This window comes from Oryza glaberrima, chromosome 2, assembly GCF_000147395.1.
Source record: "Oryza glaberrima chromosome 2, OglaRS2, whole genome shotgun sequence".
NCBI classification, from domain to species: Eukaryota; Viridiplantae; Streptophyta; class Magnoliopsida; order Poales; family Poaceae; genus Oryza; species Oryza glaberrima.
Genome location: NC_068327.1, coordinates 20,779,767 through 20,804,955, shown reverse-complemented (window position 1 = coordinate 20,804,955; position 25,189 = coordinate 20,779,767). Strand labels below are relative to the sequence as shown.

The following is a 25,189-nucleotide window of genomic DNA, read 5'->3' as shown; positions in this document are numbered from 1 at the left end:
TTTTTATAGGACGGAGGAAGTACATTGGGTTTTTTTAAGGACGGAGAGTCGGAGAGAGTAGGTTCTTCATGTTGATAGGAATCCTTTGGCAAAATTCTCTCATCTTGGCCTAGGTAGCCACATACCCTCCGAATTTGGCAATGACAACTGTTCTGTAATTGTTTGGCAATGACAACTATTCTGTAATTGTTTATTAAAGTTTGCAAATATTTCACAGGTTATATTTATCAGTTTTATATTATGCACCAGAAAAGAATAAATTCAGACATTACACGCAGCAACCAGACTGAAACGAAACGAAAAGGAAACTGTATTTGGCATGCATGGAGGATTTGTGGAACAAAGAACCATCAGCGGCAATTAGATTTGACCTCAAGGAAATATTCAGTCCGCATCATGGTTGGATCGCCAAATGGCAAACCCACATCATTTGGTTCTTCCCTTTACTCATCCACGAGTCACAAAACAAATCCCCAACACGACAAAAGACGAAAAATCAGCCCTGCTCATCATCCAAGAACAGGAGAATCAAGAAACAGAAAAAGGCAGCAATTCTATTCCTTCAGGTGAATGGAGCTGAGTAGGCTCAGATTGATAATGGGTAGTAAGTCTGTTTGTCATCAAGAACAGGAGAGAGAGAACTCTCCCGAGTTCAGAGTGGTGCATGACTAGTTCCTCATCATCGCCAATCTCGATCTAAGAAAATCACGTCCACAAATCGAAAGAAAAAAAATTAAGAAAAACAGCCAAGCAGGATGAATCGAAACCCTCCCAAGAACCCAAAACCAGACGAGACGCGATATCGAATCAAGCAACAGGGGCGTAACAACGAAAGTGATCCTCGGATCCACGAAGCGGAGGAGGAAGAGGGAGAGAGATTCGTCGCGGCGGCGGAAGCATAGCAGGAGGGGTTCGGCTATTTATGGGCAAATCCTCCTCTAGCTAGGGTTTCCTTCTCCTAATTCGGACCGACGAGAGGCTGACAGGCCTGGCCCAACAACCCGAGCCTTTCTCAGCTAGCTTTTCCCGGCCCGGTTGCAGGAGATGGGCCGGGATACACCAATGGCCCATGGGCCAAGACCAGCTAGCCCATGACCATGTGTGACTGACACGTGAGCCTAGCTACCCGTAAGAGAAGCCGCGGCTTTGGACGCATATGCCCTTCTCCCTCCTCCTCCTTCCTTCAGCGTTGCATGAGTATTTCATATGTTTCTCTTTTTTTTTCAAAAGGATTTATATAGGCCTTCTATTTGATCTTTTTTCCCTATGTCAAGGTGTTTTATTTTTTTATCCAATTTAATTCTTTACTATGTTTAATTTCAAAGTAATATATTAGACCAACCCACATTGGATGATGACACTAATGTATACATCGGACTTTGTAGCTTTGGTTATAAATAAATTTTCTACTATCTTCTTACTAAGAACATTTTTTTTTTTGGAAACTAAGAACAACTTTGGGTTTGTTTGGGAGACTAATTTGTGGTAGCGCTGCGGCTAGGCAGCAGCTGCAAAAGATAAAAAAAATTGTTTGTGTTGGTTTGCTGCTGCAGGTTGCAGCCCGCCCAACTACAGCAAGGCAGCCGAACGGGGGTTCCTAGCTAGCGCGTGCCCGCTGCTAGCCAGCACTTCTCCCCTATTTACAACCTCTATTAACGCTATTAGTTAATATACTTAACTACCTCTATTAGTTAATATACTTAACACTAATAATAGTAATTAGAAAAGATTGTGGAGATTTTTTATTAACAGATTGAAAATTTTTAAGTTAGGTTAGAAAACTTTCGATTTAAAATTTAAATTTTAAAGTCAAATTTTGAAAACTTTCAACTCAGATTTGAAAATTTTCAACTCAGATTCGAAAACTTTCAACTCGAGATTCGAAAACTTTCAAGTCCAGATTTGAAAAATTTGAAAACTTTCAATTTGAGATTTGAAAACTTTCAACTTGAGATTTGAAAACTTTCAAGTCCAGATTTGAAAAATTTAAAAACTTTCAAATCGAGATTTGAAAACTTTCAAGTCCAGATTTAAAAACTTTCAAGTTCAAATTTAAAAATTTTCAACTCAAAATTTAAAAACTTTCAAACTCAAAACATGCTAAAGATTAAAAAAATAATCAGAAAAAAATGGAAAAAAATTCGGTAAAGAAAAACGAAAAAAAAGCGTGGGAGGTAAACGTGCGCCGGCGCTGGGCCTTATGGGCCGGAAACGCGCGCCGCCGGCACGCACACGCCGATTAGCGATCGCCCTTCTAACGGAGCTTTTGCATCTAAGTTGTGGGTTTTGTTTTATGTCATTTAAAGAGTACGCTCCATTTCCTACTTATGTGATCATCATCGGTCGTTATCATTGTATAATTGAGAGTCACCTGTAGGGAGTACAAAGTTATTCAGCGTACTTATCGTTTGAAGGATACGAGAGAAGTACTAAAAACCTCTAATCATTTAATCATTTGCCGCAAGATGCCATGTAACTCATTTGATGAAGCGGAAGAGAGAAGTGAGGAGAGAGAGGGAAGGAGACACCCCACATAAGGGGCAACTCTTTACACAAACTTTAATAAAATTATGAGAGTATTGGAGTTATTAGGATTTATGTGTTAGAGATAATTTAATGTATGGGTTTGTCTCTTAGTTTATGGATAGATGAGATAAATAAAATTAGATGTAGTCGTCACGATAACATGGTGTTCATCTATATATAAAAGTTTGAGTACTCAAGCACTACGGATTTTCATTGTTGTTAATATATATATATATATATATATATATATATATATATATATATATATATATATATATATATATATATATATATATATATATATATATATATATATATATATATATATATATATATATGTTTTGATAATGCCTCCATTTTGTATGCTACCATTTCTTGTTTCTTCAAAAAGGCAATATATGTATAAAATAAAACAAAATCAAGTTAAATAAAAATTACAAGTCCCATGAAACCATCCCTTTTATCATGATTGTTTATGTCAGGGTTACGGGTTAGGTATACCCTCTACCCTTCGACATACGTCACATATCGATATGGTATACTTGCGCGTATATGGACATTTTTGGCATACGCTAAGGGAATTCATCATGGAGTTCACAGATGGAAGGAGTCCTACTCGGACAGAACTGGGTCGTCATTGTATCGTGCCGGGTCCGATGTCTCCGAGTCCTACTTGGAGACCAGCCGACTTACGATATAAAAGGGACCCCCGGAAGGACCTAAGGCATCGAATCTTACCGCCAACACATCCACCACAGCCTATGAAGCCGGAGCCTACAGGAGCCAAGTCGCCGGGTGATGTAGTCGAATCGACTCGACTACGATCCCGTCGATTTCGTCGAGTTCCACTATTCCCTTTGTAATCTGTGGTTTCCATCATATAATCCCATATCAACTGGATTAGGGCTATTACCTATCAAGGGGCCTGAACCAGTATAATCTTTGTTTTCTGCCTGCTTGATGTCGTATTACGTAGATCCTCGTACCAGCGTACCCCAATACCCTCTATATCCGGTCTACGGGTATCCCCCGTCGACAGTTTATTGACAGCAGCTACAGTACATGCAACATTAGCCCCACCTTTTAGCCCTGAATTAGTCCTCAAGAATCCAAACAAGTGGACTAATTTTTGGCTAAAGTGAATTAGGCCCTGTTTGATTCAGCTTAGGATTATTATAATCTAGATTATTAGGAGTAAGCTGAAACAAATAAGTAGATTATTATGCTACATTATTATAATCTATAAGCCAGATTACTATAATCCAATAATCTCCTTTAGAGAAGCTTTTTCCAGATTATTGAGTGGCTAAAGACCCACTATCCTTAGATGCCTCTAATAATCGACAGAAACAAACAACTCGTAGCTTATTTTATGTTAGCTTATTATAATCCAGCTTAGAGTAATCTGATTTAATAATCTAGATTACAATAATCTTAAGCTGAAACAAACAAGGCCTTAGCTCCCCTCAAAACATTAGCCCCTCCAAGGTGTGCTAATGGGGCTAATTTTTTGTGAGGATCATCAAAAAGCAGCTCACTCTCTCTCCTTCTCTCTCCTCTCTTTCTACTCTCTCTCTCCACCTTTTAGCCTTGAATTAGCTTATGGATCCAAACATGCCACACTAGGCTAGTGTTTAGTCTACCAATTCATGACTAAACATTAGCTTTTAAAATTAGCCCTGGGCTAATCTTCTAAACAGGACCATAATTTTGTTGCTGCTGCTGCAATGCTGCGGTTGTATGGCCTTAGCCAGCTAATCCGTCGTGCTCGTTGACTTTATACATTACTTTATCCAGTTATAAATGTTCGATGTTTAGAATAAGAATCGGTTAAAATTCTGAAATTCTAATAATCATTTTTTATATTGGAATATCTTTATAAAGTATAACTTGTTAATTTGTGATACTTCGATAGTTTTCTTTTTTCTAAACTAAGTATTTTAGAAACTAATTATTGATGGTTAGAATTTAAAAGTTTGACTAAATCTTGATCTAAACGTTGATTTGTGACCAGAGGGGTTACCACGGTAATTGTTATTGAGTTGCAAAATAGCGTTGAAACTAGAGAGGCTCAAAATATCATAGATATTCTAAAAATACCATCCCTGCCTCCCTGGCCCTTTTTGAAATCTGAATGTAAAAAGGATGAAATGATCATTAAACCTTGTTTCTGGTTTAAGTAAATATATTAAAACTATTTGGACAAATAAACTATGTTTATTACTGTGATTCTAATTGGACATTTCATAAAACTATAACAACAGAAATGGTTTTAGCATAAAACTGCAAGTTTATCGATGTGTGTATGACGTGTGAACTTAACCTGAAACAACAAAAATATTGTGTGTGCGTGACATGTGGATCTAGGAAGCGTTGGTATGCCCATGTTTTGCTGGGCTGAAATTATGTGGCGCAAGTGCAGTATAATAGTAGTTGCTGTTATTATTTTCTAATAACGCCTCGCAAAATCTGTAGCAAAATAAGATAAGCTAAAAATGAACTCATTTTGGGACGGAGGGAGTATATTTTTAGCATCACAATTTTTTTAAAAAAAATATATGTTTTTTTTACGTTGTAAATTGTAAGTAGTTATATTGTAATTTCACCATACTTACTACAAATTTTAATAGGTGTATTTCTTTAAGTACTTTGTTATATATAAGATATGGAACTAAAAAATAATTATAATTGTGTAGTTGATACTATCTATGCAGATTAACAAAAAAAAAAAGTAAAACAAAAACAAAAACTGGAGAGAGAGAGAGAGGCCAAGGCGCACCATGCAGGCATGCACACGATGTTCAGTCAAAGGGCATTTGAACCGTTAAAATCTGACTAGTCCCAAAATGTAGCGACACCTTTTTAGCAAATCCATTTGATCAAATAGACTAATTTAAAGCTGATGACATCAATTATTGGTTTCACACGGAGCTAACACTGACGATGAGAACGCGTCCATTGAATCTTTTCAGTTTCTCGACGTCCTTTCTCCTACGAAAAATCCGGCAAGCATTTACGGGTTGACCCCTACAGTTATTAGCAAGTCATATTTCATCTTGGCACACAGACCAAGAATAAATAATTCTACTTATCATCCATTTAGACGTACTACTAGTCATTCCTCGTAAACAAGCGATTCATTAATATTTACATTTATCAATGTCCATATAGTCAATCATGTGTGAAAGAATGGAGAGTCACGCATTAAATCCGAGAAAGTCATTAAGAGGATAGGTTGTTGGATTGAAATATGCCTATCAAAAATAAAATTTTCAGATTTGGAAATATAACTATCAAAAGTAGATGGAGGGAGTATAATAGTAGGCTATAAGCCAGCTAAATGTTGAGGTGGAAGAGAGAAGAAACGGGCTGTAAACTTACAGCCGACTCGGACACAAGAACCAAAAAACTATGTGAGAGAGACAAGTGGGCACTATATTAATTGTAAAGAGCTAACTATTATATGAGTAGACTGAGAGAAGGCTACAAAGAATCTTATAGCCAACAGGTCGGCTATATTATTAGCCTTGCTCTTAGTACAAAATGAGCATAATTAAAGGTCATTTTCTACATAGAGCTTATATATTCTAAATTTCTAATCTAGGCGACAATAGACCAACATCAGCTACCCTTAGGCACGAAGATAGAGCTAGCTTATCCCCTTGAAAAGCTTACAAAGACATGGAGCCAACATAAGCTGAAGTTTCACCAAACAGGGTTCTACTTTTCCTTTGGAATGGAGGAATTTCGTTATTTCTCAAGGAAACGAATTACTTCCGTGAAAAATCCAATAAAATTCCATGTGTGAAATGTGTTCGTTGGCATAGTGATAGGTGCATGTGTGCGGTTTTAACCCCAAGATCCCGTGTTCAAACTCCTGACACACTCACTCTTTATTCTTGATATTATTCGACACCAAATTTCTCCTTGGTTACCAAACGTCCTTCTTGTAATATAAAATCCATGTGTTTGCCCTTAATTGATTCTCCTGTAGCGTGTTTGGAACAGGGAAATAACAACATGTGTTCCCTTGGTTAGATGGATATCACTGTCTTGGCCAGATTCTGACGTCTTGTTCTTGGTTAGTTAGGACCATCCACTGATCCGTGGTGACAAATTGACAAACTGACCACTTCTCACGTCAAGAAACCCCCTTCCTTGTACTTCTACGTGTCGCTGCAGGCAAGAGATTTCAGAGTAAGCAGCAGCAGCAGCAGCACGCGCGTCAGAGAAGGAGAAGAGGACAGGTCAAAGGAAAGGGAGCAGTTGGAACAGATGCATGCAGAAAACCTGAGCTATCTCTGATTTCCTGCACCCTCAGGTAAGCAAAAGCAAAGTGAAGCAAAGGAGTTTTGAACCTTTTCTTTTTTTTTTTGCCTACCTCCATCTGGAAGCAAAGTAAGACCTGTTCCGTTAATCAACATCATGCATGCCCACAAAATATAAACTTCTCATGTCCATACTCACCACACACATACACAACATTGTCTTTCTTTGGCCTTAAAAAAAATTAACATATGCCAACTGATGGTGGTTATACTGTTATAGTAGTGTTTTTTTTTTCGGATAATGGAATTCAATCCGGTCTCTGCATCGAAGATGTACACGGCCACATAATAGAGCAATAACTCTGGATAGTTTGTGTTTCAGAGATTTCCATGGAATAGTATTCTGCATGCTTCACCTAAAACATTGGATGGCTCACTTTGGTTGCAGGTAACCCTCAAACTTAGACCTAGGTTGTGTTTAGTTTAGCGTAAAGTTTGGATTTTAGTTGAAATTGAAGATGATGTAACTGAAAAGTTGTGTGTGTATGACAGGTTGATGTGATGGAAAAGAACTGAAGTTTGGATCCAAACTTTGGATCTAAACACAGCTCTACTGGTTGAATCGTAGTCAAATTAAGATTCCTCCTCTCTTTTCTTTTCTTTTTTTTTTCTGTCCTGGTTTTTGTGTGCTGTGCTGTGTTGTCTGCCTTTTCACCACACTCACTTACTCGCTTATGTAGTAACCTTCTTTGTAAGCTTCATTTTAGCAGTTTACCTAAAGCAATTTCAGATTCAGTCATCCCTTGGGTGCAAAGGCACTGCACTTTTTTTTTTTTTGCTTCAGGTCCAACCAAACTCTTCCCAGTTGATCAGTTGGGTTTGGTGAACGTCAGAGCTTCTCCTGCTTGTGTATATGGTAGCCAATCTACATTGGAAGTACAGGAAAAGAACCTCTGTTTCTTTTAATTTTCTTTTCTGTTCATGTCTACTCTTTCATTCACCTGTACCAAGAAAATGTCCCTTGTTGATCATACATTACTGAATTATCATCCAGAATGATTGAGTAGAAGTAGTATGTAGTACAGTTCTGCTTGTTCTTCAGTTGTGTGTACATCTCTGTCAGAGTTGCACACCAACTCTGTCTTTGCATATAACATAAGTTAGGTCACACCTGAAGCAAAAGGAATGTTAAGAGAGTGAGTGAGATGAAATGAAAACACGCATGCGACCAAAGGAAGACAAATGGAAACAACTGAACAACCCTTATTCAGACAGAGCCGTGTCTTAGGTTTGTAGTAGGATTTTTGGGACTGATTGCTCCCTACATATGCACTCACCTTTTTGCAGGCCAAGGATTAATATCCTGTGCATTAAATTAATGTGATTGGTTGCGTGCATCTTAGTTATGTAGAGGTTGAGAAACGCTCAGGATCATCCGGCTAGCTCCACAAGATGGTGGGCTAGCCGACTCGTGTTCGAAGCTTCACCCCCTTTTATTTATTTGATATTAGGTCATTCCCTAATATCCGCGGGACATTTAATTATTTTGCCAATTTTAAGATGTGCCAATTAACTATTTGCTACTCACTGTCTATGACATGTAGACCCTCATGTGTCTATGACATGTGGGTACAGTGGCAAATCCTTTAGAACCATTCGTAAGAGTGGTAAATAGTTAATTATTCCAATATCCGTGTTTTCTTTTTTTTTTTAGTTATGTAGAGGTTAAGAGTGTTCTTAGTACGGTTGTATCACCTTGATGTAAATCGGTTGAGTTCAATAAAGCTTCCTTATCTTAAAAAACAATAAATTAATGTGATTTGTTCCAAAAACTAGCGACAAGGACCAGGTCTCCAACAGTTCCTGCAGGAACTTGTCAAACAAGGGGTTGTTCTTTTGGTCACACCTCTCCTGCCAAAGCTATAAGTTGCTTCTCTCTTTGCCTAGGTTTGGAGCTCTCATCATCTTTTGCTGTCAAGCCATGCATCCCATTGCCTCCTGAGAACCTCCTTGATAAACATCTCATCTTTCTTTGTACATAAACCTTCTGTGCAAGTGTGTTGCCTCCCTTGCTTCTTGTTGTTCAGCTGTTCTATCTCTCAAAAAACAGTTCAATTTTTCGACTCGATATCGAGCTACCGGAGTTGATATAGGAGGAAGATCGGAAGATTTATCAATCTTCAGAGTTCACGGAAAGCGGAGGTTTATCAGCAAAGTTCTTCAGAGAGCTGTGCTACCTGAAGAAGAGTGATTACATACTAGGATTCAATTTGGAGTAGGGTTTTTTTTTTTGCATAAAAGGATGAGAGGTTTTGCATGTGCTCATCATGCAGAGAAGAGGCACCGTCTTGACAGAACTCTGTGAGTCTTTTCTTGCCCCTGTATTCCCTCCAGTAGTTATAGCAAACTTGCTTCCTCCGCATATTTTTGCTAAATTTTTAGCAAACACAGCTAAAATTTAGATAAACCTGGCTAAAATTTACATATTTGAGACTGCGCGTAGCGCAGATGGTATGGTGCAGCCGTTGTGCTCTCCGCGACCCGCGACTCTGGCCGGACGCGCTCACCCTCTTTCTTAATAAATTTGACATTGGGTCCTTCCCGGTGTCCAGCGTTTTTAAATTTTTTTTTTTTACATATTTAGAATCTGAGATTCTCAGTGAAAACTTAATGTTATCTTCACTCGAGCATCATGCATAACGGGGGCCAATGATTCCGTGAGCACTGAACATTTTGAATTCCATCCATGCATCTATCCAGTATTTAATCTTGTCCATGTAAACTTGTTTTACATCGTTGCATATTCATCATCGACAATGATACGCTGGGTGATGAATACTCCGTACTATGCATGATCTTAAGTTTATCTGCTATCAAGTTTTAATCCTGTTTAAATACAGTTCTTAGCGTGCTTTCCTGGTCATGTTCCTGAGCCCATGGAAAAGGTTACATGATCACATATGTTAGCAATGCAAAATCAAAATGGACGTTTTGAAGTCAATATTTGCAAGTATTTTTATAACATAGAGTAGTTATTAACTACCAACAAAATTGCAGTTTTTTCCAATCACAGTACAAAAGTACGTCATCCTGGTGACTTTAGCAGCAAAAATTACTCCCTGAAGTAGTATTTTTTTTCCACCAATACAAACCAGAAGTGACGTGCCCAACAAACCAATTTGAATTAATCCTCCTAATTTCGTGTGCTCTGAACCAAGAGCCCAATTCTCCAAAGTTTGGCGATCTCTGCTAATCAAAATTCCTACCTTTAGGTGAGCTAACAATCCAAGAAAAGATTAATTTATAGTAAATCACGTCGTAGGAAGTTACATACTCCCTCCGTTTTTTAATAGATGACGCCGTTGACTTTTTCTCAAATGTTTGACCATTCATCTTATTCAAAAATTTTATGCAAATGTATAAGATATAAATCACACTTAAAATACTATGAGTGATAAAACAACTCATAACAAAATAAATTATAATTACGTATATTTTTTGAATAAGATGAACGGTCAAACATGTGAGAAAAAGTCAACGGCGTCATCTATTAAAAAACGGAGGTAGTATATAGCTAGCAACCTGCAGTTTCACCAACTCCGTTTGCAAGTTCTGAAGAAGAAAAGGTCACAATGGCGTCACGAGTTCTGAAGAAGTCTCTCTTCAATCTGCATGCCAAATTGCCAATTTGGATGGAAGAAAAGAAAATAGTGCTCTGAAATTAACAGCATGGCAAAAACAAATAGGTTCATGTAAGAATAGAGTCAAAGGTAGAAAAAGAAAAATAAAAAGGACCAAAGCTATTAGGGATTAAAGCGATAAGGAAGAGGGAATTAGCACGATGATGGACACGATGACGAGTTGGATGTAAGCCTGGACCGTTGAAGCATGGAACTGACTGTTCTTGATGACTTCTTACAAGAGCAGATGAAGAAAGAGAGCCATTCCTTTAAAAAAAAACAAGAAGAAAGAAAGAAAGAAAGCTATGACACATATGACTTTCTGGTCTTGGTCTGAAAGTAATAGAGGAGATGTTATGAATTTGGTCATTTGAAGAAAAGTAGAAAATGACCAAATGCAGAAATAGTGATTGCTGATCACATATTGGTAAAAGCTTGCGTCAAAAAAACATATTGGTAAAAGCCAAAGAAAACTTAACACCTAAGTTTTTTTTTTTGTTGAAACCAGCACCTTAGTAAAGACTGACAAGTAATTTTAGCTACAGGTAATGATTTGGTCACAAGGGCCAATCTTGTTCAGTTTAACCATATGATTTGTGACCTTTGTTAGAACTTTTGAAGCCCTCAAGGGCACGTGTGCTATCGATTTCAACATATGGTCTAAATAGTTATGCAATATTCTGAAGAAAATTGCAACCGGATTGTGCACTAATTGTGATTATTTACGTGTGCTAATTTCAGCAACAGCCTGAGCAAGAGGGGATACATAGGAAGCTACCACTACGAGAAGGATGCCAAGTACAGGCCATTCAGTGCCCTGCTCCCCGAGGGTTCAAACCCCAAGATGCTCTATGTTAAGCTCGTCCTCCTCATCCTCATGTGTGGCTCCTTCGTCAGTCTCCTCAACTCGCCGTCTATCCACCATGACGATGAACACCTCACCCAGTAAGCAAAAAAACCTTCAATTGAAGAAAACAAACTTTAAAAGTTGTAAAAGAAAACATCTTTTCAAGAGATAAATTTTAGAATAGATACTGCGTTCTCTAGTGTAAATATACCATTATCTTTATTTTATACAAGAAGGTACCAAATTTTGCATAAAAAAATGTAGCATATATCTTAGTACCTCCTCATTTTAAATCCATTAACGAGATAACACGTTCTCTAGTGTAAAATATACTAGTACCTTAATCTCGTAGAAGGAGGTACTAAAATTTACGTAAAAGATGTAGCACATCTTCGTATCTTCTCAAATACCGTAAAATTACTTTTTAAAAAAAATGATTTTGAGACGTGTCACATTTTTTTAAGCCAAAGGATCATAAAACCACTGTTGATATGATGGTCAGTGATTAAGCCTTTGCTTTGTCTGAACTTTGAAACGCGCAGGTCATCAGCTGAAGTGCCGAGAGTGAGCTACGAGCCTGATGATACCAGGTACGTGTCGGACGTGACGGTGGACTGGCCAAAGATCTCCAAGGCGATGCAGCTGGTCGCCGGAGCGGAACACGGCGGCGGCGGCGCGAGGGTGGCGCTGCTCAACTTCGACGACAGCGAGGTGCAGCAATGGAGGACGGTGCTGCCACGGACGGCCGCCGCGGTGGCGCGCCTGGAGCGCGCCGGGAGCAACGTGACGTGGGAGCACCTGTACCCGGAGTGGATCGACGAGGAGGAGTTGTACCACGCGCCGACGTGCCCCGACCTGCCGGAGCCGGCGGTGGACGCCGACGGCGACGGCGAGGAGGTGGCCGTGTTCGACGTCGTCGCGGTGAAGCTGCCGTGCCGGCGCGGGGGTAGCTGGTCCAAGGACGTGGCCCGGCTGCACCTGCAGCTCGCCGCGGCGCGCCTCGCCGCCACGCGCGGGCGCGGCGGCGCCGCCGCGCACGTGCTCGTGGTGAGCGCGAGCCGGTGCTTCCCGATCCCGAACCTGTTCCGGTGCAGGGACGAGGTGGCGCCGCGCGACGGCGACGTGTGGCTGTACCGGCCGGACGCCGACGCGCTCCGCCGGGATCTCGCCCTCCCCGTCGGCTCCTGCAGGCTCGCCATGCCGTTCAGCGCGCTGGCGGAGCCGCACGTCGCGCCGGCGGCGCCGCCGCGGCGGGAGGCGTACGCGACGATCCTCCACTCGGAGGAGCTGTACGCGTGCGGCGCGCTGGTGGCGGCGCAGAGCATCCGGATGGCCTCCGCCTCCGGGGCGCCGTCGGAGCCGGAGCGCGACATGGTGGCGCTCGTGGACGAGACGATCAGCGCGCGCCACCGCGGCGCGCTGGAGGCGGCCGGGTGGAAGGTGCGCGCGATCCGGCGCGTCCGCAACCCGCGCGCGGCGGCGGACGCGTACAACGAGTGGAACTACAGCAAGTTCTGGCTGTGGTCGCTGACGGAGTACGACCGCGTCGTCTTCCTCGACGCCGACCTGCTGGTGCAGCGCCCCATGGCGCCGCTCTTCGCCATGCCGGAGGTGAGCGCGACGGCGAACCACGGCACGCTGTTCAACTCCGGCGTGATGGTGGTGGAGCCGTGCGGCTGCACGCTCCGCCTGCTCATGGACCACATCGCCGACATCGACTCCTACAACGGCGGCGACCAGGGGTACCTCAACGAGGTCTTCTCGTGGTGGCACCGCCTCCCGTCGCACGCCAACTACATGAAGCACTTCTGGGAGGGGGACTCCGGCGAGCGGCTCGCCGCCGCCAGGCGCGCCGTGCTCGCCGCCGAGCCCGCCGTGGCCCTCGCCGTCCACTTCGTCGGGATGAAGCCGTGGTTCTGCTTCCGCGACTACGACTGCAACTGGAACTCGCCGCAGCTCAGGCAGTTCGCCAGCGACGAGGCGCACGCGCGGTGGTGGCGCGCGCACGACGCCATGCCGGCGGCGCTCCAGGGGTTCTGCCTGCTCGACGAGCGCCAGAAGGCGCTGCTCCGGTGGGACGCCGCCGAGGCGAGGGCGGCCAACTTCTCCGACGGACACTGGAGGGTCCCCATCGCCGACCCTCGCCGGAACATCTGCGCCACCGCCGCCGGCGACGGCGAGGCGGCGGCGGCGTGCGTCGAGAGGGAGATCAAGAACAGGCGGGTGGAAGGGAACAGGGTGACCACGTCGTACGCCAAGCTCATCGACAACTTCTGACGTGGGTGCATCCGGAGCCGTTGGATTTTGAGATCGGACGGTGAGATCGAGGCCGTTAGGGATGGATGACGTGTTCACCAATTTTTGGTCTCTTGTGCATTGCACCGGGGATGTTGCGTTGTAGGGTATGTCCGAAATTTCTTTATTACAATGATGAGAAAAGTAGCTGTGAATAATTTAGGTATTTGCTTTCGTAAAATACTTAGATATTTTTTAAGAGGCTCTGTTTGTTCCTACCGTAACATTGCAAATATGTCATGTTTGCTATGTTAATCCTTTAAATATGATGATACTAGTGCATAACAACAAAATTCATTTTAAAAATGGATTGTCATAAATCATTGACACATGGAGCCTTATGTTAGTTTCTTCGTTTCTCATGCTCACTCGGTCACTTCCTTAGTTCCTTACATGTCCAAGCAAAAATTCACGCTTAGCTTGCCCTTTTGTATATGCCACTCACATCCTTACATGGGCTCTTTTTTATTGATGTGTGTTTTTTTTTTAAAAAAAAGAACACCTTACATGGGCCTTCTTTTGGTTCTGGATAAAAGAAACACCTTCCTTCCCAGAGGAGTTATGTGCACATGATTTCGTCGAAATGTAAATCTTACACTATTACAAAATATTTTTCGTGGCTCTTGGTATTATTTTTCACTGGCAGACCAAAAGGAATAATATCTATGAATGAGACCGTCTTGGAGTCACAAACTACGAAAACCTATTTTTCGGGTGGGTTCTTAAGGAAAACCGCATGTGAAAATATATCTAATTTCGCATGCGGTTTTCCTAAAGAGCCATATGTGCAAATCATGAATTTTTGAGGTGGTTTGTTAAGAAAACCACATGTAAAAATGGGGTAATTTTTACCGGCAATTCTCTTAGGGAAAATACATGTAAAAATACATTTTCATGGGCGATTCTCTTAATGAACCATCCTTAGAAATATGAGCACTACTATTTCAAGAAAAAAATCGCACCCTTCCATATAAAATCAGGTGACAACGAACTTTATATGAAACTTAGGGCATTCTCATTGTATAAACCTCCAATAGTACTAACCTAAGTCTGCATAGAAATAAAGGCTGAGAGATACTACCTTCGTCCCAAAATGTAAGGGATTTTGTACTGATGAGATATTTTTTACCCTTATATTTTGGACGGATGGAGTATACATGCAGTGTGTAAAGAGTACTTCAACACTATAATGGGACCACAACCATGTAGAATTTATGTTTCTCTCTCCCGTATTGGCTCTTGGCCAACTGTTGCTGCCATTTTTGTAAAAAGTGATATTTATTTTATTTGGAGTGTACGCTCCCATGGGAAGAGTCGATTTGCTATATGCTTGGAAGAGACATGTTGCCTGCAATGTTTAGTGCCGCTGTGACAGTGAAAATATTCCTTTAGTTTCTCCCTTATAACCCTCGCCGGGATCTACAATTAATCAGGACCTATGCTTTTACAAGCCATAAGAAGCCCAAGAGAAGAAATACCACTCCTACATACTCCCTCCGTCACATAAAAAATCAATCTAATACTGGATGTGACATATTCTAATACAATAAATTTGGACATCCAGTACTAGATTCGTTTTTTTTGAAACCGAGAGAGTATATTATACCATAAAATAATAAGAATGTTTAGAGTCGTGCATGCTACTTCCTCTGTTTCTTATTATAAGACTTTCTAGCATTGCCTATATTTATATGGATGTTAATGAATCGTGTTCCATATGAATTTGGACGATGTTAGAAAGTCTTGTAACTGAAACGTCAAACGGAGGTAGTACTATCAGAGTAAAAGGCCAAAATGTGGTGACAATTGGCAACCGCCTCGTCAAGGCCAGACTCCCGGGCCGTTCCCTCCCTCTGCTTCAGCCCAATCAGCCCGAGCGGCCCATGTACAGCTTGTTCAGATCATGCATGGACGCTGCTTGTTGACTTCATATTGTCATTGCAGGGAAGAGATTTTTCATTTGTGAGAATTCCAAACATGTGTGTAATTAATTCCAGCCAGTTTACTCTTTGTTCTCAAAAAAAGTCAGTTTACTCGTTCAGTCTTCCACTCTCCGTTCTACCACCATACGTTAGCATCAAACTTACTGGTAGTACTGATCTATAGCATATACTACTCCACTATCCTTCTATTGTATACTTCATTAGTTAAAAAAAAATCTCATTACGAATATAGATATAGACTATATTTATATTAAAGTTGGATTTTTCTTTAATAAAACGGAGGATGCATCATTGTATGTCGTTGTCTGCAACAAGCTCGATTCAGAGTTAAGGAAGAGAAAAACATACTTTCATCCTGAAATACTATAATGATGTTAAAAAGAAACGTGCAATTAAGACCAGTAAATTGACTAGAGAAACCAACACAGTTGTCATCAGTACAGATAATTGACGTGACATCAGCGATGACGCCGCCAAACTGCTCTTCTCAAATGCCACGAAATTTTCAGGCAGACAAAACTCAAAAGTACGTAGCGTGTAGAGTACTTTCGTCTTTTCTGTTCCTGTTACTAGTAATTGAGAGGGGCATCAGGAAATTGAATGAACAGAGTAGTACAAGCTTAGTTAATTAAGAACCGAATTAATTGCTTGAGGCCTAAGCTAATCATCCCTAATCTTTGACTCAACCCCTTGCACGGACAGACACAGTCAGACCGTTGCGTTTGTTAGAAAAACGAAAAGGTAGCTAGGCATCGACTATATGACAGCAGACGCTAGGCTTAATAGCCAGCTATTTAGCTCTTCGACTGTCGCCCTCTCATGCGACTACGGTGGTGTTTGGACGATGGAGTCAACTTTATTTTATTCTATGTATTTATACACTAATTTAGAGTATTAAATATAAACTACTTACAAAATAAATTACATAAATATAAGCTAATTCGCGAGACAAAATTTTTAAACCTAATTAATCCATAATTAGATAATGTTTACTGTAACATCACATAGGCTAATCATGTATTAATTAGGCTTAATAGATCCGTCTCGCGAATTAGTCCAAGATTATGAATAAGTTTTATTAATAGCCTACGTTTAATATTTATAATTAGTGTCTAAACATCTGATGTGATAGAGACTTAAATGTTTTAGTCCCATTTAAACAGGGTCTATATACTGTAGCATCGTCAGCGTTTACATCTACGATTCTCGCTCGACAACTTGCCATTGAGCATGGCATCGAACTAAACATACTCTCTCCATTTCAAAATAAATTAACGTAATTAATATATAATATGACACGTTATAGAACTGAACAAATTGTTTCTTGGACGGAGGGAGTAAATGCATATAGTAGAGTATATGTAAGAGGTACGATATAATAATAAGATGGAAAAATATCTAATGAAAATCATTAAATAAGTGAAAACCCATATGTTCTCTAAATTTCTCCATTCACTCTTGTACCAATCGAAACACATACTTCCTCCATTCAACATTAGTTGTCAGGTGTTTCAATCTTCTCCCAAACCAAGAGTTCTCTAATTTTGGCCAATTTTTTTTAAAAAGTAATTAACATCTATAATATCTAATCAACTCTAAAATTAAGTTTTAATTCAAATTTTCGCTGTGACTGATAAACTAAAACCAAATGTGATGACGCCATAAAATTTATAATATATAACTTATCTATATAAGCAATTATCTATAATCTATTACTATTTCCTAAATTAATCATCCAAGAACACGCTCAAAGTCAATTGTCAACCTCTATATACCTCCTCTCTACGCACCTTTCTTTCTGAATTCGCTGCGAAGGATCCTTCTTGTAGTACACTCCGTTGAATCTTCGGCTGTCGTCGTTTCAGATGACTCCGGCTAATCATCAGACATCCTGTACGGTAGACTCTTCTTTGCACGATCTTTTGTGGAGTACAGGCTGTGTTTAGTTCACATTGAAGTTTGAAAATTTGGTTGAAATTGGTATGATATAATAGAAAAGTTGTGTGTATAAAAGGTTCGATGTGACGAAAAGTTGGAAGTTTTAAAAAAAATTTTGGAACTAAACAGAACTATACTATAGGAGTACATACTTATGGAGTAGATCTGTATGTGGTGTTCTAGGAGGACGACGTAGAAATTTGTGTCAATGAGGATGCGATGGAATAATAATTAGGACCATTTTGCAAATTGACTTTTACTCGTACAATTTATTTGTCACTTTATAAGTTTAATGGTTAATAAAATATATTTTACAAGTAATAAAAAATTTAAGCACGTAGTGTAGAGTTTGCCTAGACCCCTAAAAATGTAGAGAAGATCGTGTAGTGATAAAAACGGTCAAAGCATTGGAAGATTAAAACAACGGGAATTTATTTGATTTTTTTAAAACAACATCAGCACATGATTAATTAAATATTAATTATTATAAACTTGAAAAATAAATTTATTTGATTTTTTAAACAACATCTACATAGAAATTTTTTTGCAACAAACACATTATTTAACGGTTTAAAAAAGTGCTAACGGGAATCAAGAAATTTGAAAAGAATTAGGCCTAATATGTGTATGCTTTGGTCCAATTACTTGCATAAGGCTTGGTTTAGTTCTCAACTTTTTCTTCAAACTTCTAACTTTTCCATCACATCAAAACTTTCCTACACACATAAATTTCCAACTTTTTTCTTCGAACTTCCAATTTTAGTCAAACTTCCAATTTTGACGTGGAACTATGTGTTTAAGCTTGCGTTGGAAGGCATAGAGCATGTTTGGTTGTTGCCTAACATTTTCACAACTCAATTTGCCATAGCTTTGGCATGACAAACAAAGTGTGTTTGTTGGCCACAAGTATGGCAATATATGGCTAGAAAATGAGTATATGACATGTAGGTTCATGGAGCAAGAAAGTATAGCTTACCGCACAGGGCCGGTCCTAGGAGGGTCAGGCCGTGCGGCCGCCCAAGACCTCCAAAATCTAGGGCCCCCCTATACACATATAGTATATATATACTACGTATCGTATAATTTTAATCCATGGGCCATGGCCCTTATCGGAGATATGGGCCTAGGGGTATGTGAAGTAGAAGGGAATTACTTTCCCTCCGGTCACGTGACTCTGCAGGTTGGCCCCACTCGCGCGTCACGCGAGTAGTGGAAGCGGCGGCGCGGGGGGGGGGGGGGGGGCTCGGGGCATGACGTCACCCCCTCGGGCTCTCCCGCGGCTTCGCCCTGAGGCCCTCACCCGGCCACCACGCGGCAGAGGAAGAGAGCAAGAGGGGAGCACAGGCCGAACAGCCTTAAATGTGCGACGCCCCAACTGTCCCTCACCACGTTTAATGCGGTAGGGGCAGACGTGCGGCGCGCCTAGCTAACCCCTGTCCATCGGATGTGACCGGACTGTGACCGGCCCGTCTCCGTCACATCCGATGGATAGGCCAATCACGTCCTCACGTCGCCCTTGTCCCCGGCGGAGTAGGGGTGGGTATGACCCGTCACATCCAAGCGTCACTCGAGGAAGGGCTGTTGCATGTCATCGTTCATTTATGAGGGAATGACAAGGCTGTTCCCCGTGTCATGCGGGGGGCGGCGCCGGGTTCCACTTGAGAATCGCGGGAGAAGGCATGGTTTGAAGCCCAAAAAAGTGGAGTAGAGGCGGAGGGTAGGTAGAGGCGGCACATGTGGTATCCCCTTAAGCTATAAAAGGAGGACCCTGCCCACTGAGATAAGGGGTGGACTCCTAGAAAGCCTGAACTCCAGAAGAGAGGAAGCAAGTGCGCTCTCTGGAGTAAAGAAACCCTTGTAAAACTCATCCATAATCACAAACACAGGAGTAGGGTGTTACGCTCCATAGCGGCCCGAACCTGTATAATCCGACTACGTGCAAGCTTGCCGGTAATCTTAGGGACGAATGAGTGACTTTCGAGTGGCGGGCCTCCGCCCCCGGCCGAACTCACGAAAGGGGGGTCTCACGAAAACTGCCGAAAGGGAGCACGAACGCGGGCCGCGCCCTGGGTTGTGCCGAACCCCGGGGGATCGGAAGGGCCTACACACGGTCGTCCCCGACCCCTGGTCGTCGCAGCCTCGGTCTGGCCAGTCCCGCTGGGCGGCTCCCTCGGGGCGATGGTCTTGCCTATCACCACTTAGGTTCCGTGGACCGAACACGGGTTAACCTTCTCGCTAGAACGAGCCCGAGGGGGGGGGGGATGGGGTCAAAACGACATATCAATCGTAGGCTGTCTAATTATCCATTTCTACCTTGGTTTTTTCTTCTCTCTATGTCACATGCATCCGATAGAAAAAGCAAAAGAGTGAAATGAGTTAAAGAGTTTTCAGTTGCAGAACAAGACAGGATGGCACGATGGCCTAAATACAAAAAGTGCTTGCTACGGGCACACAGCAAAAGGGAATAAAAAAATCGCGAGCGGTCACGGAGTGCTTGGCCCCCCGAGACCGGCGGCATTAATGATGTCGTCCCAATCGTCGTCGCCGTCGTCATCCCCCCTTCCGCTCTCCTCGTCCGAGGCAAGCCCGTAGGTGAACCAGGGGGCCGACCCCTCGAAGCTCGAGACAATCGCGTCGGCCGCCTGCCGGACTTGCTCCCGGGCCCTTGCTTCGGTCCCTGGGGGAAAATCTTCAAGCGCACGCCACGGCATGAAGTCGGGGTTGCGCGCTTGGTGGCTCGCAAGGACCAGCTCCACCGCAGCCCGCGCCAAAGAAGCCGACGAAGACTTTATGGTTTCGCCGACCTCCTCCTGCAGCCTCTCCAGGTCCGCCGCCAGCCCGTCCAGCCGAAGTGCGAGTGCCGGCTGTGTGGGTGGAAGCTTGCTGTCCCGGCGCACGGAGATGCCGACTCGACGCCCCGCGCGCTCCAGCCAGTTGACTGCGTCGGAGAGCTGCCCGGGCCCGAGCTCGTTGGTGAGGAGGAGGGCCGCAATCTCCCCAGCCTGATCCTGCACCAGGCGCTCCAGGTCGGCGAGGGTACTCCGAGCTGTGGCAAGCTGGCTCGCCAACTCCGTGCCGCCGGACGGCCCGCTCGCTGCCAAATCCTTCTCCCGGGCCTCCAGCTCAAAGGTCTTCGCCGCTATCGCTGCACGCTCAGTGCGGGCGCTCTCCAGATGACGAGCCTCGCGCCCGGCGACAGCCTCCTCGCGTCTCGCGAGTTGCTCGCTCAGCCGGCGCGAGGCTACCTCACGGCGGCTCACCTCGGCTTCGCGCTCGGCAAGTGTGGCATCCCGTTCCCGGCATGCCTCTTCCCGCAGCCGTAGCTCTTCCGTGCGGCGATCCGCGGAAGCTTTCGCGGCAAGGGTGATCCGGTCACGCTCGGCCGCGGCCTCTTCACGGAGGCGAAGGGAAGCCTCCACCTCCGCCGCCGTTCTCTCATGAGTGGCCAAGGTGGACTCCCGCTGATCTAGCAGGCGCGCTCGCTCCTCCAGCTCCTGGGCCCGCCGCGCCTGTTCTTCACCGCGTGCGTTTTGCTCGCACTGGTTCCGATCGAGGACTTCGATCCACCGACGGATCATGGCTTCAAACTCCTGTGCGGAGCGAGCACGGTCATCCAAGGCCTTGCGCTCAGCCTCTAGTGCCGTCGTCCGAGCCCGCAGAGAGGCGTCGGCCTCCGATGCCCGCCGCTCGTGGGCAGCGGCTGCGTCGAGGGTGCCGCGTGCGTCCCTGATCCTCTTCGCCAAGTCCTCGGCGTGAGCCTCGTACTGGAGGCGGATGTCACCCAGCGCTTCGTCCAGGACGCTCGAAGCGATCAGCGCCGCCTGCCGCTCCTTCTCCGTCTCCCGCATGACGGAGTCCAGTGCCTCCTCGCGCGCCTGGATTTCGGCTAGTTGGGTTTGGCGCATTGTGCGCCCCACCCTCACCATGTCGTCCACGGCGCGACGCCCTTCTTCGACTCGCGCGCGGTCCGCAGCGAGCTGTGCCCACTCTGCATCCAGGGCCGTCCGCTCTTCCGCTAGGGCTTGAACTTGGGTGTTCAGCCCCTCTCGTACAGAGGAGTCGGCGGCGGCGAGCACCTGCAGAAGTGGCTCCATGCTCGCAGGAGTCAGGGAGGAAAAGGCCGCGGTCCGCCCCCGGGACGACGGGGTACTGCTGGATCCTCCGCGAGACTGGGGGCTGCTCTCGGCCCCCCTTCTGCGAGACCAGCCACGAGGGCGCCCCAAGCGCAAGGAGGAACGACTGTCTCTCTCACCCCCCGCTTTGGGTCCTCAGGTGGATTCAGCCTCGGCCTCGACCTCGGGCTCAGGACCGCCCTCGGCCTCAGCCTCGGCCTCGGGCTCGGGACCGCCTCGGCCTCGGCCTCAACCTCGGGCTCAGGGCCACCTCCGGCTTCGGCTCCCGGGCCGCGTCTTCCTTCACCCCCCGATCCTGGGTGGTGCTCCGCGTGGGCCCTGGTCCCGAAGCCGCCCTCGGGAGGAGCGTTGCCACTCCTGTCGCCCGCGGCAGGTCGGGTTCCGCCTGAGGGTCGCTCGGGATCAGGCCCGGTGTGTGATCCCTGGGCCCCGCCGAGGGGCTGCGAAAACCCCGCGGCCTTGGATTGGTCGGGCCCAGATTGCCCCGACCGTTCGGACTTCGTCCCATGCAAGGGGTCTGACATTGAGATTCCCTGAGAAGGAATCTCGCTACAAGAGAATCCAGATCATGTTAACAAAAGAAAATGAAGGGACAAGAAAACGGGTTGGGTAACAGCACCTAAGTGATCGCCAACAATCGTACCTACGGGGAGGGCGGTTGAAGGTCCACTTCGGGGGCTCGATGAAGCTCCCCTGGCATGGCTCCGTTTGCCCTATCTTCCGGAGCCACTTCTTTTTCCGCCCAGTCTCGGGCTCGGCTGGTCGCTTGTGGCCCGCTGGCGAACGATCCGTTGCGCGCTCGGCACCCCTCCGTGCGGGGGAGAGGGTGGTCGGGAATAGGCCACCTTCCGTTTCCTCTTTGGGTCGCCGGCGGAGTCGCCTCCGGGTCCGCGGCTCGATCCGGGCGCCATTGAGCCACCGCCACATGGACCGCCATCACGGCTCCCGCCCGCGGTCGCACCACCGCCTCTTCCGCCGACGGCGCTACCGCTGGCACCGCCTCGGCTGGACCGGCTCCTGCCGGTGCTGACGGCTGACATCACGGCCAGGATGCTCTCCCGGTCGCGGTCGCAGCAGAGGGGAAGAATCCTATCGGGGATTAGTGTTGGCTCGGCGGAGTCTAGGCCCAGCACCCGCCGAATCACCCTCTTCGCGTCCTCCTCACCCCAGTCCCAGCGCTCGCCCACATGCGTCCGCATGGGGTCGTTGGGACCAATGTATTCCCACGCTCCACGGGATCGTTCTTGGAGAGGTGCGATGTGTCGGCGGAAGTAATCGCCAAAGACCATCGCCCCTGTGAGGCCCAGGCTCCGTAGGCCCTAGAGGCGATCCCACACCGCGTCGTATTCTTCGCCCAACTCCGACGCCGCCAACCATGCGGCAGATCTTTCGGGAGGGCCAGCGGGAACTCGAAGTCGCGGATGGTCCGGCAACGCGGTGTAGAACCAGTCGTTCTTCCAGTCCTCCCATTTCTTGCGGAGGTCGCTCTCGATGTACTGGCCCGCTGTGCCTGGTCGGGGCTGGAAGTAGCATCCCCCCACCACTGCGCCTTGCAGCAGCTGCGGGATGAAGAAGGCCTGGAACAACTGCATCGTCGGTCGCACCCCAATGAACATCTCGCACAAATACGCGAAGATGGCCAGCGTCATCACGGCATTAGGTGCGAGATGCAGGGCGTGGATCTCGTAGAAATCCAGAACTTCATGGAAGAATCTGGAGAACGGCGGGATCAAGCCCGCCATGGCGAAGGACAAGAGGTGCACGGATCGTTCCGGATATCACGGCCGCGGCCGCGAGTCTCCCGCCCGCACGATGGCGCCGTTTGGCATGATTTTGCGAGGAAGGCTAAGGTACCTGTCTGCCGTGATGCGGGAGGAAGGGAGCACTGCGTCGCTGGCGTCTTGGGCCATGGCAACCGGCGGAGAGGTGGTGGAGAGCGTGGAGCACGAGACAGTGTGAGGTGGCGAGAATATTAGGGTTCGAGAAGCGAAAGGACGAGTGGGCGGTTGGCGAAAGGAAGAAGGCAGAGTCTCCGTCTCCGCCCCCTTTTATCCTCGCCTCATCCGCACTTGCCTCCTCGTTTCGCGCCCCCATAACTGCCCTCACGATCCTCGCGCCCGCATTTGTCTCTTCGCATCCCGCGCCCAATCATCACGTCGCCCGTTGTATCCGCTTCCGCCTTTAGTGCGCCCGTCAGTGGCACACTCAAGGTAGAGTGCGCAACGGCCACGAGCGCAAGTTGGGCAAACCGTCACCGCTACCGCCGCAGAAGTAGCGGGCGAGAGAATCGAGGCGTGGTCTAACTGACCCCCCGGTTATAGCGCCTCAAGCATCTTCATCATGGGCGCAGTCAGAGGCGGTCAAATCGCTGTTGTGGTTAGTACGCCAACCTGGCCACGCGGTGATATCCTCTTGGATTCCCTGCCGGGCCCACAACCCCAGCTCGAGGAGTCGTGAGGCGCCATGTCAGAACGATCCCCGGAAATCGATATCTGATATAGCGCCGGGGGCTACTGTCGGAGATATGGGTCCGGGGGTATGTGTAGTAGAAGGGAATTACTTTCCCTCCGGTCACGTGACTCTGCAGGTTGGCCCCACTCGTGCGTCACGCGAGTCATGGAAGCGGCGGGGGGGGGGGGGGGGGGGGGGGGGGGCTCGGGGCATGACGTCACCCCCTCCGGCTCTCCCGCGGCTTCGCCCCGAGGCCCTCACCCGGCCGCCACGTGGCAGAGGAAGAGAGCAAGAGGGGAGCACAGGCTGAACAACCTTAAATGTGCGACGCCCCAACTGTCCCTCACCGCATTTAATGCGGTAGGGGCAGACGTGCGACGCGCCTAGCTAACCCCTGTCCATGGGATGTGACCGGACTGTGACCGGCCCGTCTCCGTCACATCCGATGGATAGGGCAATCACGTCCTCACGTCGCCCTTGTCCCCGGCGGAGTGGGGGTGGGTATGACCCGTCACATCCAAGCGTCACTCGAGGAAGGGCTGTTGCATGTCATTGTTCATTTATGAGGGAATCACAGGGCTGTCCCCCGTGTCAGGTGGGGGGCGGCGCCGGGTTCCACTTGAGAATCGCGGGAGAAGGCACGGTTTGAAGCCCAAAAAAGTGGAGTAGAGGCGGAGGGTAGGTAGAGGCGGCACATGTGGTATCCCCTTAAGCTATAAAAGGAGGACCCTGCCCACTGAGATAAGGGGTGGACTCCTAGAAAGCCTGAACTCCAGAAGAGAGGAAGCAAGTGCGCTCTCTGGAGTAAAGAAACCCTTGTAAAACTCATCCATAATCACAAACACAGGAGTAGGGTGTTACGCTCCATAGCGGCCCGAACCTGTATAATCCGACTACGTGCAAGCTTGCCGGTAATCTTAGGGACGAATGAGTGACTTTCGAGTGGCGGGCCTCCGCCCCCGGCCGAACTCATGAAAGGGGGGTCTCACGACTCCCCGCTATTGAGGATCTTCCCTCGACAGCCCTATATTAAGTTAGACAGATGAATAGCCCAATTTAGAAAATGAATTTTAGTCCATCGCCAGGCATGTTTCAGCGAAGTTGAAGC

At 46.2% G+C, this 25,189-nt stretch overlaps 2 protein-coding genes and 1 non-coding gene across 3 annotated transcripts; 1 reads left to right on the top strand and 2 right to left on the bottom strand.

Moving 5' to 3' along the window:
- Window positions 1-582: 582 nt before the first annotated feature.
- Window positions 583-688, bottom strand: LOC127764829 (small nucleolar RNA Z221/R21b). The gene has a single exon (XR_008015973.1). It is a non-coding gene; the product is annotated as a small nucleolar RNA Z221/R21b (small nucleolar RNA).
- An 8,077-nt stretch (window positions 689-8,765) lies between these two features.
- LOC127761862 (UDP-glucuronate:xylan alpha-glucuronosyltransferase 1-like) lies at window positions 8,766-13,891 on the top strand. The gene is made up of 3 exons (XM_052286194.1): window positions 8,766-9,155; window positions 11,216-11,419; window positions 11,864-13,891. The coding sequence occupies exons 1-3, from the start codon at window positions 9,097-9,099 to the stop codon at window positions 13,596-13,598; spliced, it is 1,998 nt and encodes a 665-aa protein (XP_052142154.1). The 5' UTR covers window positions 8,766-9,096; the 3' UTR covers window positions 13,599-13,891.
- Window positions 13,892-19,980: 6,089 nt separating this feature from the next.
- Window positions 19,981-22,919, bottom strand: LOC127762583 (uncharacterized). The gene is made up of 3 exons (XM_052287075.1): window positions 22,669-22,919; window positions 21,750-22,179; window positions 19,981-21,573 (listed from the first exon to the last, which is right to left on the bottom strand). The coding sequence occupies exons 1-3, from the start codon at window positions 22,917-22,919 to the stop codon at window positions 19,981-19,983; spliced, it is 2,274 nt and encodes a 757-aa protein (XP_052143035.1).
- Window positions 22,920-25,189: the final 2,270 nt, after the last annotated feature.